Raw genomic sequence first — 15,000 nt, 5'->3', positions numbered from 1 at the left:
TAAAGGCTTACACCTGGGATGTGTTTAGTGATGTTTTATGTATAGGATGTTATTCGTAGTGACTGTGTTTAGGAAATGTTGCAGGTAATATTTGTGGAGACTAAGTGTTGACTTGTGTTGCAGGAGAAGGTGGTTGGGGAGGTGAACACAGTGATCACAGCTGCCCATCTACACTACCAGCAAGTTCAGGTAAGTTCAAGTGAACACGTTCGACGAAGACTCGCGAGTGACGGAGGTGAACAGGAGAAAAAGTTCCAAGGGAGTGAGATCAATTACAAGATTGTAAACAAAGCACGGTACGGGTGGGGTTAGAACCCATGGCGAGTGACTCATTTGTCATGAGTCTTTTATTGTCGCTTGACCAACCAAGAGGGAGGAGAATAAGAAACTGAACCTCATGAAGGATATGTTGGGACGTACAGGGGTATAAGTTTTAGGAAGACCACAGAAATAGTGATAAATAACACGGAAACGTTGACCAAGGTCAAAGTCAGAAGGACAGAGATCGGAGAGAGTCTTGATCGCATCAAGAGAACTTTCAACCGTAAACTTCGGACTTTCTCCGATCTCTGTCGGCCTGACTTGACCTTGTACAACTTTTCCGTGTTATTTGTCCCTCTCTGCCTTATTTCTATGGTCTTCATAAAACTCATAAACTTGATGTCCCTCTACATGCCATCATATCTTCCAGAGGTTCTGTCTCTTATTATCAGCGGGCCTCCAGCAGCAACAGCCTGGTTGACCAGGCAAGCACCAGACGTGCCTGACCCATGGCCGGGCTCAGAGAGAGTAGATTAACTCTCGAAACTCTTCAAAGGTATATCATGCCTCTTAGCTGGCCAGAACTCTTACTCTTTTGGTAGTTTTTTCTGCTCCGTCACTCGCCAGACTTCATCAAACGTGTTGGCCATCTGACCTGTAAGATACTTAACCTTGAAGATAAATTTGACGAAAGTTTGTAGCTAGTACCTAGGTTCAAGGAAAGTTTGTAGCTAGTACCTAGGTTCAAGGAAAGTTTGTGGCTAGTACCTAGGTTCAAGGAAAGTTTGTAGCTAGTACCTAGGTTCAAGGAAAGTTTGTGACTTGTACCTAGGTTCAAGGAAAGTTTGTAGCTAGTACCTAGGTTCAAGGAAAGTTTGTAGCTAGTACCTAGGTTCAAGGAAACTTTGTAGCTAGTACGTAGGTTCAAGGAAAGTTTGTAGCTAGTACCTAGGTTCAAGGAAAGTTTGTAGCTAGTACGTAGGTTCAAGGAAAGTTTGTAGCTAGTACCTAGGTTCAAGGAAAGTTTGTAGCTAGTACCTAGGTTCAAGGAAAGTTTGTAGCTAGTACCTAGGTTCAAGGAAAGTTTGTAGCTAGTACTTAGGTTCAAGGAAAGTTTGTAGCTAGTACGTAGGTTCAAGGAAAGTTTGTGGCTAGCACCTAGGTTCAAGGAAAGTTTGTAGCTAGTACCTAGGTTCAAGGAAAGTTTGTAGCTAGTACCTAAGTTCAAGGAAAGTTTGTAGCTAGTACCTAGGTTCAAGGAAAGTTTGTAGCTAGTACCTAGGTTCAAGGAAAGTTTGTAGCTAGTACCTAGGCCCAAGGAAAGTTTGTAGCTAGTACCTAGGTTCAAGGAGAGTTTGTAGCTAGTACCTAGGTTCAAGAGAAGTTTGTAGCTAGTACCTAGGTTCAAGGAAAGTTTGTAGCTAGTACCTAGGTTCAAGGAGAGTTTGTAGCTAGTACCTAGGTTCAAGGAAAGTTTGTGGCTTGTACCTAGGTTCAAGGAAAGTTTGTAGCTAGTACCTAGGTTCAAGGAAAGTTTGTAGCTAGTACCTAGGTTCAAGGAAAGTTTGTAGCTAGTACGTAGGTTCAAGGAAAGTTTGTAGCTAGTACCTAGGCCCAAGGAAAGTTTGTAGCTAGTACGTAGGTTCAAGAGAAGTTTGTAGCTAGTACCTAGGTTCAAGGAAAGTTTGTAGCTAGTACCTAGGTTCAAGGAAAGTTTGTAGCTAGTATCTAGGTTCAAGGAAAGTTTGTAGCTAGTAGTTAGGTTCAAGGAAAGTTTGTGGCTAGTACCTAGGTTCAAGGAAAGTTTGTAGCTAGTAGTTAGGTTCAAGGAAAGTTTGTAGTTAGTACTTAGGTTCAAGGAAAGTTTGTAGCTAGTAGTTAGGTTCAAGGAAAGTTTGTAGTTAGTACTTAGGTTCAAGAGAAGTTTGTAGCTAGTACCTAGGTTCAAGGAAAGTTTGTAGCTAGTACCTAGGTTCAAGGAAAGTTTGTAGCTAGTACCTAGGTTCAAGGAAAGTTTGTAGTTAGTACTTAGGTTCAAGGAAAGTTTGTAGTTAGTACTTAGGTTCAAGGAAAGTTTGTAGTTAGTACTTAGGTTCAAGGAAAGTTTGTAGTTAGTACTTAGGTTCAAGGAAAGTTTGTAGTTAGTACTTAGGTTCAAGGAAAGTTTGTAGTTAGTACTTAGGTTCAAGGAAAGTTTGTAGTTAGTACTTAGGTTCAAGGAAAGTTTGTAGTTAGTACTTAGGTTCAAGGAAAGTTTGTAGTTAGTACTTAGGTTCAAGGAAAGTTTGTAGTTAGTACTTAGGTTCAAGGAAAGTTTGTAGTTAGTACTTAGGTTCAAGGAAAGTTTGTAGTTAGTACTTAGGTTCAAGGAAAGTGTCTAGTACCTGTCAATTTCAAGTGTTGATGGTGAGTGGGATGAGTGATTGAGGGTGGATGAATGAGGGTGGGTAAGGGTGGATAAGGGAGGGTGGGTGAGGGTGGATAAGGGAGGGTGGGTGAGGGTGGATAAGGGAGGGTGGGTGATAAAGTTACATAAAATTCTGCAGAAAGCGGCGTCTTTGAGGAATGAAAAAGATGAAAGGTGGTGCTCCCAGAGGAAATTATTTAACTGAATATATTTATGTTACCCCTCCCCTTATTTTGTGATATTTCTCTCTCTCTCTCTCTCTCTCTCTCTCTCTCTCTCTCTCTCTCTCTCTCTCTCTCTCTCTCTCTCTCTCTCTCCCAGTTCTTTCGTATATTTTACCTGTTTAAAATATTGGATCATTTCTTTATATTTTCCTTCATTTCTGTTCGTTTTTTCCTCATTTTTATGACAGTTCATTTTTTCCATGCCTTTCCTTCCCTTTTTCTTTCATCTCTATCACCTCTTTCATCTCCCACTTCCAGCATCTCGTTTTCCACCTCCCCTTCTCCTCCTCTTCCTTCTCTTGTTTCATGTTTTTCCTCTGTTTTTCCCCTTTAGTGCTTGTCTTTGATCCACGTCTTTCTCTTCATCTTTTCTCCACTTTTTCTTCATCTTTCTGCTTCGTCTCCTGTTACCCCATCTCAGTTCCTCCTCCTTCATCCTCCTTCCAATTTTCTCTCCTTTTACCTACTCCTCCTTTCTTCTCTGATATGCCTTCTTCATCCTCTCTCCGCCTCTCCTCATTCTTTTCACCATCCTTCTACCCACTCATCATTCTTCTTCTCATTATCCCTCTACCCACTCATCATTCTTTCCACTTCCCTTTCTTGTGTGCCGCAAGCCAAGGATTAGCTGGGCTGTCTTGTTAAAGTGATCTTGTTTGTAATAGGTGGTGGTCCCAGGTGAAGTATAAGACACATGTAATAGTCTTGCTAAGGTGGCCTTGTATGTAATTAGGTGGTGGCTGCAAGGTGAAACTTTTACCTAATTTTTTTTGTGTGAAATAAATTTTAATTCAATAATTCAGAAATTTTTGTAATTATATATATATATATATATATATATATATATATATATATATATATATATATATATATATATATATATATATATTATAACATGTTGCCATCAACACATCAGGAGCTTACAAAGTTAGTCTTAGCAAGGCGTCTCTCGGAACGAATTTGCTACAATTAATTACTCACTTTTGCAGCTTTGCAAACTCCTGATGTTCTGATTGCAACACGAAAGACCTAGAACTATCATGTTCAAATCCCCCTGTGGTTGTTTTGCGTGTGTGTGTGTGTGTGTGTGTGTGTGTGTGTGTGTGTGTGTGTGTGTGTGTACTTACCTAATTGTACTCACCTAATTGTGGTTGCAGGGGTCGAGACTCAGCTCCTGGCCCCGCCTCTTCTCCGATCGCTACTAGGTCGTCTCTCTCTCTACTCCCTGAACTTTATCATACCTCGTCTTAAAGCTATGTATGGTTCCTGCCTCCACTACAGACTGTTCCACTTGTTGACGACTCTATGACTGAAGAAATACTTCCTAACATCCTTTTGACTCGTCTGAGTCTTCAGCTTCCAATTTTGACTCCTTTTTTTCTGTGTCCCATCTCTGGAACATCCTGTCTCTGTCCACCTTATCTATTCCACGCAGTATTTTGTATGTCGTTATGTCTCCCCTAACCCTCCTGTCCTCCAGTGTCGTCAGTCAGATTTCCCTCAACCTTTCTTCGTAGGACATTCCCCTGAGCTCCGGAATTAACCTTATTGCAAACCTTTGCACTTTCTCCAATTTCTTGACGTGCTTGACCAGGTGTGGGTTCCAAACAGGTGCTGCATACTCCAGTATGGGCCTGACGTACACAGTGTACAGTGTCTTGAATGATTCCTTACTAAGGTGTCGGAACACTATTCTCAGGTTTGCCAGGCACCCATATGCTGCAGCAGTTATATGAGTGGTGTGTGCTTCCGGAGATGTGCTCGGTATTATACTCACCCCAAGATCTTTCTCCTTGAGTGACGTTTGCAGTCTTTGGTCACTTAGCCTATACTCTGTCTGCGGTCTTCTTTGCCCTTGTGTGTGTGTGTGTGTGTGTGTGTGTGTGTGTGTGTGTGTGCGCGCGTTCGTTCGCATGTGTAGCCGTAATAAAACCTGCCAAAATCTTACTGTTTTTTATGCAGTGAAAAAAATTTATATCTTTCAACATTTTCAAGTTTCTTTTTCAAGAATTTTTAAGGAAATTTGATTTATTTTCCACTAAAACTAAGATTTTTTTTTTTGGGGGGGATTAAAACTCATTAATTTTAGTTCCTAAAAGTGTCTTTTTTTTAACGTTGCATGTGTGTCCTTTTAGTGTGATTGTGTATTGTTATGTATGATGCTGTTATGTATATGGTTATGTATGTGTATTGTTATGTGTAATTCTTTTATAATGTGTATTTTTGACAGGTGGAAGGTGAGGGAGGGTCATCAGCCTCGTCACTGTCTCCTCCTGTGGGCGTGGGGCTGCTGACGGAGGCCCTGCAGCAGCAGCAGCAGCAACAACAGCAGCAGCAGCAGCAGCAGCACACCTACGCTGAAGAGGAACTTGCGCTGCTAGCGGGGTCCCCGCTGCCAGAGATGGAGACTGTAGAGCTGGAGGTGACTAAAGATCACCACGGCCTTGGCATCACCATTGCTGGATACGTCTGCGAGAAAGGTCAGCTTCTGCATGTGTGTGGGATAATAATCTTTTCTGGTTTCTGGTCTCTGGTCTCCAGGTGCTGGGTACCGTATTTTCCGGCATATAAGGCGCGCTTCCTCTCCTCCCACGAAAAGTGTTTGAAAATTAGCCTGCTCCTTATATGATCAAGGTCAAGCGTAGGCTCTGGGTTAAGCTTTAGCAGTTGTCTACTAACGTGTTCGTGTGCCTTATATGCCGGAAAATACCGTATATCTTATCTTGAATTTGTGCAACAACACCAACCACTGATTACGTTCCTTTGTATTGATTATTATAATTATTATACTGATAAAGCCACTACTTTGCGAAACGTCTACAAAATAGATACCCAGATGCTACACTTGTGTCTAATTCATCATCATGTCGGTAATGTCTACCATTGATACTGTAACTGAGGGAAAGAGTCGAGTCTTCGTCCTGAGAAAAGTAAATTTTACTGTAGGGGATCACCAATAACCTGCTTGGTCACAGACCTGGCTGGTGGTGGTAAATTTTGAGCAGCTCTTTTCAGCTTTTTGTTTACTTCCCGAAATCTGTTGTCCGAGTGCAAGGATTGTAATAATGATTCAAGTTAGAAGTAAATCCTGTGAATCAGTCACAGTGACAGGGTTATCATTTCATTTCTTTGATTCACTTTGTGATGAATATGTAGGCAAATGGGTCGCCAGGTTGACCAGGCATTGGCCAGAAAAGTCTGGCGGAGGCCTGACTGCAATAGTAGGAAAACTCTCGAAGCCGCTGAAATATAATACGGGTTTTGCTACCCATTACTTACATGTACATGTTTTACGTATACACAGATGGTGATCAAGCTGTGTTGTATGGAGTCAGTCTTAGTCATTTTGATGAAAATTAGACACGTGTGCAACATCTGGGTATCTTTATTGTAGACGTTTCGCCATCCAGTGCCTTTATCAATACATATTCAAGTCTTTTTCTTGATCATGTCCGTGGTCCCAGACAATTTAACCAGAAGGTATCAAAAACTTCTGGAACAAGTAGTAGTCTTCAAGAGGAAACTGGACAACTATCTTCACCAGGTGCCAGATCAACCAGGCTGTGGTTGATCTGGTGGCCAGCGGGCCACCACCAACAACAGCCTGGTTGACTAGGCAAACACCAGACGAACCTGGACCATGGCCGGGATCCGGGAGTAGAAAAAATCGCGGAACTTATCAGAGGTATATCAAAGGTAACTGTATGCACCTCTCTGGCACCCTGACTTGCCTTTAATGCTGGCAACATCTACATTGGCACTGTTCAGCGGGTGTTGCACTCAAAAGGAATTTTCCAGGTGCCTTGATTTAATCTCTTTGGCTTTGAAGAAGTAGTTGATATTTCGGGTAACCACAACTCGCAGTTATGTTACCAAGTAATAACTGATTTTTCCAGTGAATTTTGTAGCCAATACTAATGTTGTCTACACTCTGTCGAGGTAGGAACTCACAACTCAAACTAACCTTCCCTCCGACGTGTTTATAGTTTGGTGAGTAAAAAGAGAAACAGACAGACAGAGGCATAGAAAGAGAAAGATACAAACAGACAGACAGAGGCATAGAAAGAGAAAGATACAAAGGTACATTAATGTAGAGATATATACAGAGAAAGAGATAGAGAGGGGGAGAGAGAGAGAGAGAGAGAGAGAGAGAGAGAGAGAGAGAGAGAGAGAGAGAGAGAGAGAGAGAGAGATACAGACAAAGAGATAGGGAGAGAAAGAGAGAAATGGAAGAATGTTTGGTGTATGACAAAGCACGCGCACCTCACCAGTGTCTCCCGGGAGTCGCGTAATCAAAACAACGACGAAGCTGTCGACGAAACGACAAGGGAGAAGGTGCAGGGGAGAGGAACGGTCAACGCCACTGGTAATCACCCTTGATCCGAGGAAGGGGAGGACAACTTCGCTTCTCCTGATAAAGAACTCTTCACCAGCACCAAAGCTTTGAACGTAGCAGTAGTAATGGGAGAAGGAAGTAAGGAAGCCTAGTCCCAGGCTGGGCTGGGAGGGTATTAAGACTACCAGTGTTGTTGTTACTCCACCTGTTGAGACCCATAGTAAGTCAACTCGTTAAACTATCTCAGCTAACTCTTCAAAGAAGCCTCGCAACTTAGCTGATTAACTGGGGGAAAAAATAAACCGGATTAGACTGGCCAGTTATCCTTGTTAAGAGCAGGCTCAAGACCAGGCTATATGTAATATTAAAGACCAGACTTTTGTAATATTTAAAACTAGGCTCAAGCCAGGCTTTATATAATAATTCAGACCAGGCTTTATATATTTCAGACCAGGCTTTATATGATATTTCACACCAGGCTTTATATATTTCAGACCAGGCTTTATATAATATTTCAGACCGCGCTCTATATCCTGCTATTAAGACAAAGCTCTGTATGGTACTTAACTGTGTAGAATGTGCAATATGTTTCTCTTCTATAATGAGCTGGGCAGTTTTGTACCTGTGGTATACCTGTGGCCTGTTTCGTGAATTCTGCTCTCGAAGTCTGTGCTGAGACCAAACTCCATTTATTGACTGCTTGCTCAAGCAGGTTCTTGTCAGCGGCTCGCAGGCAGGGTGGGAGGGAGAGAGCCTTGTGTTTTACTACTCATCTCATCTCTCGGGATTGCTGTGGTTCCTTCCCTTCCTTCCCCCTCCCTTCTATCCCTCCCCTTCCCCTCCCTCCCTTCTTTCCTTTCCCTTCCTTCCCTTCCCTCCGTCCCTTCTTTCCCTCCCCTCCCTTTTTTACCTCCCCGTCCCTCCCTCCCTTCTTTCCTTCCCTTCCCTCCCTCCCTTCACTTTTCCTCCTTCCCTCGCAGCTATCTACCTATTTCTTAATTTTTGTCAACTACTCAGGAAACACTTTTTAAACTTTGTGGTTTTCTTTCTGTTTATTGAAGGTAACTAGCACGTGAAATACCTCTTACCTGCCCCTTAAGTGACTCCTTTGAAGGATATGCCTGCTCCAGCAGCTGTCTTGTGTTTCTCTCTCTCTGTCTCTCTCTCTCTCTCTCTCTCTCTCTGTCTCTCTCTCTCTCTCTCTCTCTCTCTCTCTCTCTCTCTCTCTCTCTCTCTCTCTCTCTCTCTCTCTCTCTCTCCTGGTCTTGACATTCTTCTCAACACACTTAAATACATAACAAAACGCCAATACTTTTTGAAGACGAGTTTAGAAAGTCTGAGTTAATATTACTCTAAGTATTTTCAAGTAATATTTTTGACTGCGTTGAATAACTTCTTATATGTAAGTTTTTTTTTTGGGGGGGGGGAGACTGCCCTCATTTCTAATAACCTGTCATGTTCTCTACAAATGATTTGTGGGCCACTGCTTCCTCGCGAGAAAATTTACCAGAGAAACATATTGGAAGCCGCAGGCACCTCTCTCTCTCTCTCTCTCTCTCTCTCTCTCTCTCCTATGGTCATCTTTTTAATTTTTTTTTTTGGTCGTCAACAGAGGAGCTGTCTGGCATCTTCGTCAAGTCTATCAACATTGGAAGTGCTGCCGACAGGACGGGTCTCATCCAGGTCAATGACCAGATTGTTCAGGTAAGCCCAAGTACAGGTCCATGTACAGGTGACAGAACTGTACATGTCATCAGGTCACTGCACACGCTATTAACATGTCATTGTACATGTTATCAACAAGTCACTGTATATATCAACAGGTCAGAGTACATAATAGGTCATTGTACATATCTACAGGTCACTATGCAGGTCTTCACCTCTTTACTGGGGATGTGCCTTGATGTTGGTAAAGAGTTTTGATCCAAGGAGTTCTAGCTATGATCTTTCTTGGATCAAACCATATTACCTACTCTTCCCTATGCACTGTGTATATCCCCTGGGGTAATATTGACTGTATATCCCCTGGGGTAATATTGACTGTATATCCCCTGGGGTAATATTGACTGTATATCCCTTGGGGTAATATTGACTATATCCCTTGAGGTAATATTGACTATATCCATTGGTTAATATTGACTGTATATCCTCGGGGGTAATATTGACTGTATATCCTCGGGGTAATATTGACTGTATATCCTCCGGGGTAATATTGACTGTATATCCTGGGGGTAATGTTGACTGTATATTCTCTCTTTAGGGTTTTATTTACTAGTTATTCTTGCCTTACGTGTGTGTATGTGTGTACTCACCTATTTGTGGTTGCAGGGGTCGAGTCATAGCTCCTGGCCCCGCCTCTTCACTGATTGCTACTAGGTCCTCTCTCTCCCTGCTCCATGAGCTTTATCATACCTCGCCTTAAAACTATGTATGGTTCTCGCCTCCACTACGTCACTTTCTAGGCTATTCCACGGCTTGACTACTCTATGACTGAAGAAATACTTCCTAACATCCCTTTGATTCATCTGAGTCTTCAACTTCCAATTGTGACCTCTTGTGTCTGTGTCCCTTCTCTGGAACATCCCGTCTTTGTCCACCTCGTCTATTCCACGCAGTATTTTATATGTCGTTATCATGTCTCCCCTGACCCTCCTGGCCTCCAGTGTCGTGTGTGTGTGTGTGTGCGTGTGTGTGCATGTGTGCGCGTGCGTGTGTGTGTGTGTGTGTGTGTGTGTGTGTGTGTGTGTGTGTGTGTGTGTGTGTGTGTGTGTGTGTGTGTGTGTGTGTGTCTGTGTGTAAGAGAAAGAGAGAGTAACAAGAGTGGACCTACAAAATCTAGCATGCAGCAGCCTGGAGTATAAAGTGTTGGCATTGGAGGCCAGACAAGTGGCACTCAGCCTCAGTGATGTAGTGCCAGAACTCTCATGTGTCAAGCACAGTGCCACACGGCAGCACATGCTGTCAAGCACAGTGGCACATTGTCCTACGTGAAGCAGGTCCGCCTCTTTGCACCACCAGATGGCAGTGCAGCTTTCTGGGAAGATATGGTCTTGGCATAGAAAATACGCGGAGGGTTATTGTCACCTGCTGTCAGTCAGGAGCTGCGGGCCACCAGCAGCAACAGCCTGGTTGACCAGGCTAGCACCAGACAATCCTAGCCCATGACCGGGCTCCGGGAGTAGAATGACACTCGGAACTAATCAAAGGTATATCGAAGTGTCACCTGCTGTCAGTGCTACCTACTGTCAGGGCCACCTATCAATCACAGCACCACCTGCTACTAATCAGCGCCACCTGTCGCAGTGCCAATCACCGGCACTTTTCCTGGTCGTGGGATAATCTGTTGACTCCCATAATGGATATGGGAATAATTAGAATGGGAATAATCAGAATGGGAATAATTGGAATGGGAAATCAAAGTCATTGGTCCCTGGAAGGTAAACAGGACTTGGTGTAGTGAGAAGGAGAGATGTGAGATGCTTTGTGTGGAGGATGACAGGTTTTGTGTAGATGAGTAGAGGAAAGGAGGATGGAAGGAAGGGGAGTAAGTGGGAAGGAAAAGAGGGGGAGGGAAGAAGGAACTGAGAGTACATGAGAGAGGCAGATAGCAAAAGACTGTTTAGTCTACATCGAGATTAAAGTGTTTGTCCAGATGGTTCTTAGTGACTGTCCAGATGGTTCTTAGTGACTGTCCAGATGGTTCTTAGTGACTGTCCAGATGGTTCTTAGTGACTGTCCAGATGGTTCTTAGTGACTGTCCAGATGGTTCTTAGTGACTGTCCAGATGGTTCTTAGTGACTGTCCAGATGGTTCTTAGTGCTTGTCCAGTACTTTAACCCTTAAATTGTCCAGACATAGATCAACGTTTTTTCAACATATAAAAGTATGTAAAAAAAGTAGATCTTTTTTTTTTACATTTGAAAACGTGTAAAAAACTTTGATCTACTTGTTTTTTTGTTATATTTGAAAATATGTAAAAAAACGTAGATGTACTTTTGGAGCACTACGCATGTGAACGTAGATCTGCTGGGACAGTTTAAGGGTTAAGAACCAGTGGGAGGGAGGGAGGGTGATCGAGTGTAGGGACAGTGAGGAGGGAGATGGGGGTGGGTGGGAGGGAGTATGAAGGAAGCAGGGAGAATGAGGGAGGCAGGAAGGAATTGCACAAGTAATACAAAGACAGACACTCGAAGATAAAGTTGGGAGAGGGAGATAAGGAGAGAATTAGGGAGGGAGGGAGGTAGAAGTGGATGAATGACTGTACATAAAACTGATCCAGAAGAAATTTAATGGGATGGCGCTGGTCATTTAAAGAAGTGAGGGGAATGTGAGGGGGGAGATGTAATGAACGAGGGGCTGATGATGGAGGTTAGAAAGCGAAAGATTGGAGCAGGCGCAAGGAGTGAGCGAATGGGGAAGATGTAAGGAGTGAAGGAATGGGGAAGATGTAAGAAGTGAAGGAATGGGGAAGATGTAAGAAGTGAAGGAATGGGGAAGATGTAAGAAGTGAAGGAATGGGGAAGATGTAAGAAGTGAAGGAATGGGGAAGATGTAAGAAGTGAAGGAATGGGGAAGATGTAAGAAGTGAAGAAATGGGGGAAATATAATGAATAAAATAATGGGGGATGGTAATGAGGGAAGAAGGGGGGGGGAGGAGAGTAATTATGGTAAGGAATGGAGGAGAAGCCGAGGCTGGAAGGTCAAATAGAGGGATCAGAGGAAACTGAAGAAATTAATTGTTAAAGAAAACTAGTGAGGCGTGATTAGAGAGAGAGAGAGAGAGAGAGAGTAAATGGTTAGGGAAGTGTGAGAAAAATTATTTTTAATGGTAAAAAGGACAACATAGAATATTTTTTTTTAGATAATAACAACACTGTAATAATCATCATATTCTAATAATAATGTAATCTAATAATAATGTAATAATAATTAATAATAATAATGTAATGATATTCTAATAATGTAATAATAATCTAATAAAAATATAATAATGATAATCTGATAATAATGTAATATTCTAATAATAATAACAATAATAATAATAATGATAATAATAATGTAAGATTTATGATAGTGTTATGATAGTGTTGGTGGGGTGAAATATACTGCAGATCATCCGTAATAATGGACACTTTTTCCCTCTGTGACACATAACCTTTAAGACGTCTCTTCTCACAGTGTCTTATCATTGTCTTGCCTTGTTCTCTCAGTGTTCTCTCAGGATGGTCTCGCTCTCGTCTCAGGATGGTCTCGCTCTCTCTCTGGGTTCTCTCATCGTCTCTTTATATCGTAGTTTTCTCGTGAGGGTCTTGGCCTCTCTCTCTCTTTCTCTCTCTCTTGTTTATCTCACTATAAATCTCTTATAATCATGGGTATTATCATTATAATTCCGTTTTTACGATTTATTTACGAAACGACAATATTTACATATTGTCGGTAATTCTACCAACTTTATTACAATGTTTACACTGTTTAATGTTTTTTTTTAAACATTTTAAATATTAGATTTGAGTTGTTGACAAAGTTGCCGTAAATATTTTTGGTTAAAAATATGCTCGGTTTTTAACTTTATTATGTGGCTATATAGATTTTTTGTTGTTGTTGATAAGTAATAAAAGTTTGGATTTTTTTTTTTTTTTTTGTAATTGAGTATTTTTTGGTTAAGGCATTTTTTGTAACAGTGGTGTTTTTCACACCGCCACCGCTGGCACTACGACCACCATCACTATCACCACCATCACTCTCACCACCACTTCCACCATCACCACCACTACCAGCACTACCACCAGCACTACCACCACCACCCACCACCACTACCACTACCACCACCACTACCACCACCACCCACCACCACTACCACCACCACGACCACCACCACTACCACACACCACACACCACTCCCACCACCACTACCACCACCACCACCACTACCACCACCACTACCACCACCACCACCACCCACCACGACTACCACCACCACTACCACCACCACCCACCACCACCACCACTACCAACCACCACCACCACCACCACTACCACCACCACCACCACTACCACCACCACTACCACTACCACCACCACTACCACCACCACTACCACCACCACTACCACTACCACCACCACCACCACCACCACCACTACCACAACCACCACCACCCACCACCACCCACCACCACTACCACCACCACTACCACCACCACCACCACCCACCACCACTACCACCACCACTACCACCACCACCCACCACCACCACCACTACCACCACCACTACCACCACCACTACCACCACCACCACCACTACCACCACCACTACCACTACCACCACCACTACCACCACCACTACCACCACCACTACCACTACCACCACCACCCACCACCACTACCACCACCACTACCACTACCACCACCACCCACCACCACTACCACCACCACTACCACCCACCACCAAAGTTATCCATTTATTAATTGACGCTCTTAGTTATCATTTTCCCCACAAACACAACCCAAGAGGAGTGTATATATCATTGTATATACACTGAAAGTCTAACATAATCCATATACCGGATACTAAAATATTTTTGAATGTTATTGTACAGGTCAGTCGTGATCTTACTGACCTTCATACACCTCACACCTTGTGGAAAAATCCTTCGGAGAACCGATAAGTTTATAAATTAGGCACATGTTTAACACCTGGGTATACTGTGGAGACCTTTCGCCACACAGTGGCTTCATCAGTCCTATACAAAGAATGGTGAAAATCAGAGTGAGTTTGAGGTAATCAATCCATCAAAACTGATGGACTGATTACATTGACTCAAGGCTGAAGGACTGACCACCTCAAACCAAACTTATTCTAATCTTCACCATTTCTTCTCTGCATTGGACTGACGAAGCCACTGTGTGGCGAAACGTTTCCACAATAAAGATACCCAAGTGTAATTTATCAACCTCACACCTTCATACCTGTTGCATCAGACCTGGCATCGCCCCCGCAGACAGGTCTTGTGCCCAACTCTACAGGTGTTTGCTGCACGCAGCTTCATTTGGAAATACCTGAAAAGACTTGTACAGGTCCTTTGAATCTAATAGATTTTGTTTAAACTCCAGGTTGATGGTCAGTCTCTATCCGGGTTGAGTAACCACGCTGCTGTGGACGTGCTGCGGGCCACTGGCCAGGTGGTCCGCTTGCGGTTGGCCAGGTACCTGAGGGGACCCAAGTACGAACAACTACAGCAGGCCATTGCTAACTCAGAACTGAAAACCACGCCTACCACGCCCAACCCACCTAGAGCTCCAGTGAGTGTTCCACTCGTTGTTAGGGGTTCCAGTGTTGATGCTGTCATCTTGCTTGTGATACCATCACAGTGGTAACCTATGATGGTATCACCTTGTGTGTGACACCATCACAGTGTTAACCAATACTTGTGACACCATCACAGTGTTAACCAATACTTGTGACACCATCACAGTGTTAACCAATACTTGTGACACCATCACAGTGTTAACCAATACTTGTGACACCATCACAGTGTTAACCAATACTTGTGACACCATCACAGTGTTAACCAATACTTGTGACACCATCACAGTGTTAACCAATACTTGTGACACCATCACAGTGTTAACCAATACTTGTGACACTATCACAGTGTTAACCAATACTTGTGACACCATCACAGTGTTAACCAATACTTGACACCATCACAGTGTTAACCAATACTTGTGACACCATCACAGTGTTAAGCAATACTTGTGACACCACAGTGCTA

At 43.0% G+C, this 15,000-nt stretch overlaps 1 protein-coding gene across 1 annotated transcript; it reads left to right on the top strand.

Annotated features, from left to right (window-relative positions):
- Positions 1-59: 59 nt before the first annotated feature.
- Positions 60-14,617, top strand: LOC138851898 (patj homolog). Its single transcript, XM_070081419.1, has 4 exons — positions 60-189; positions 5,123-5,372; positions 8,841-8,932; positions 14,339-14,617. Exons 2-4 carry the CDS (start codon positions 5,294-5,296, stop codon positions 14,600-14,602), a joined length of 435 nt encoding a protein of 144 aa, XP_069937520.1. The 5' UTR covers positions 60-189; positions 5,123-5,293; the 3' UTR covers positions 14,603-14,617.
- The last annotated feature ends 383 nt before the right edge of the window (positions 14,618-15,000 follow it).

This window comes from Cherax quadricarinatus, unplaced genomic scaffold (genome assembly GCF_038502225.1).
Source record: "Cherax quadricarinatus isolate ZL_2023a unplaced genomic scaffold, ASM3850222v1 Contig2653, whole genome shotgun sequence".
Classification (NCBI taxonomy): Eukaryota; Metazoa; Arthropoda; class Malacostraca; order Decapoda; family Parastacidae; genus Cherax; species Cherax quadricarinatus.
Note: the sequence above shows the minus strand (reverse complement) of the source record. Positions and strands in the feature narration are given on the sequence as shown.

Coding starts and splice junctions, on each gene's coding strand:
- LOC138851898 (XM_070081419.1), top strand. CDS start 5,294: ATGGAGACTGTAGAGCTGGAGGTGACTAAAGATCACCACGGCCTTGGC. Junction 5,373..8,840: donor TGGATACGTCTGCGAGAAAG/GTCAGCTTCTGC, acceptor GGTCGTCAACAG/AGGAGCTGTCTGGCATCTTC. Junction 8,933..14,338: donor TCAATGACCAGATTGTTCAG/GTAAGCCCAAGT, acceptor TTTAAACTCCAG/GTTGATGGTCAGTCTCTATC.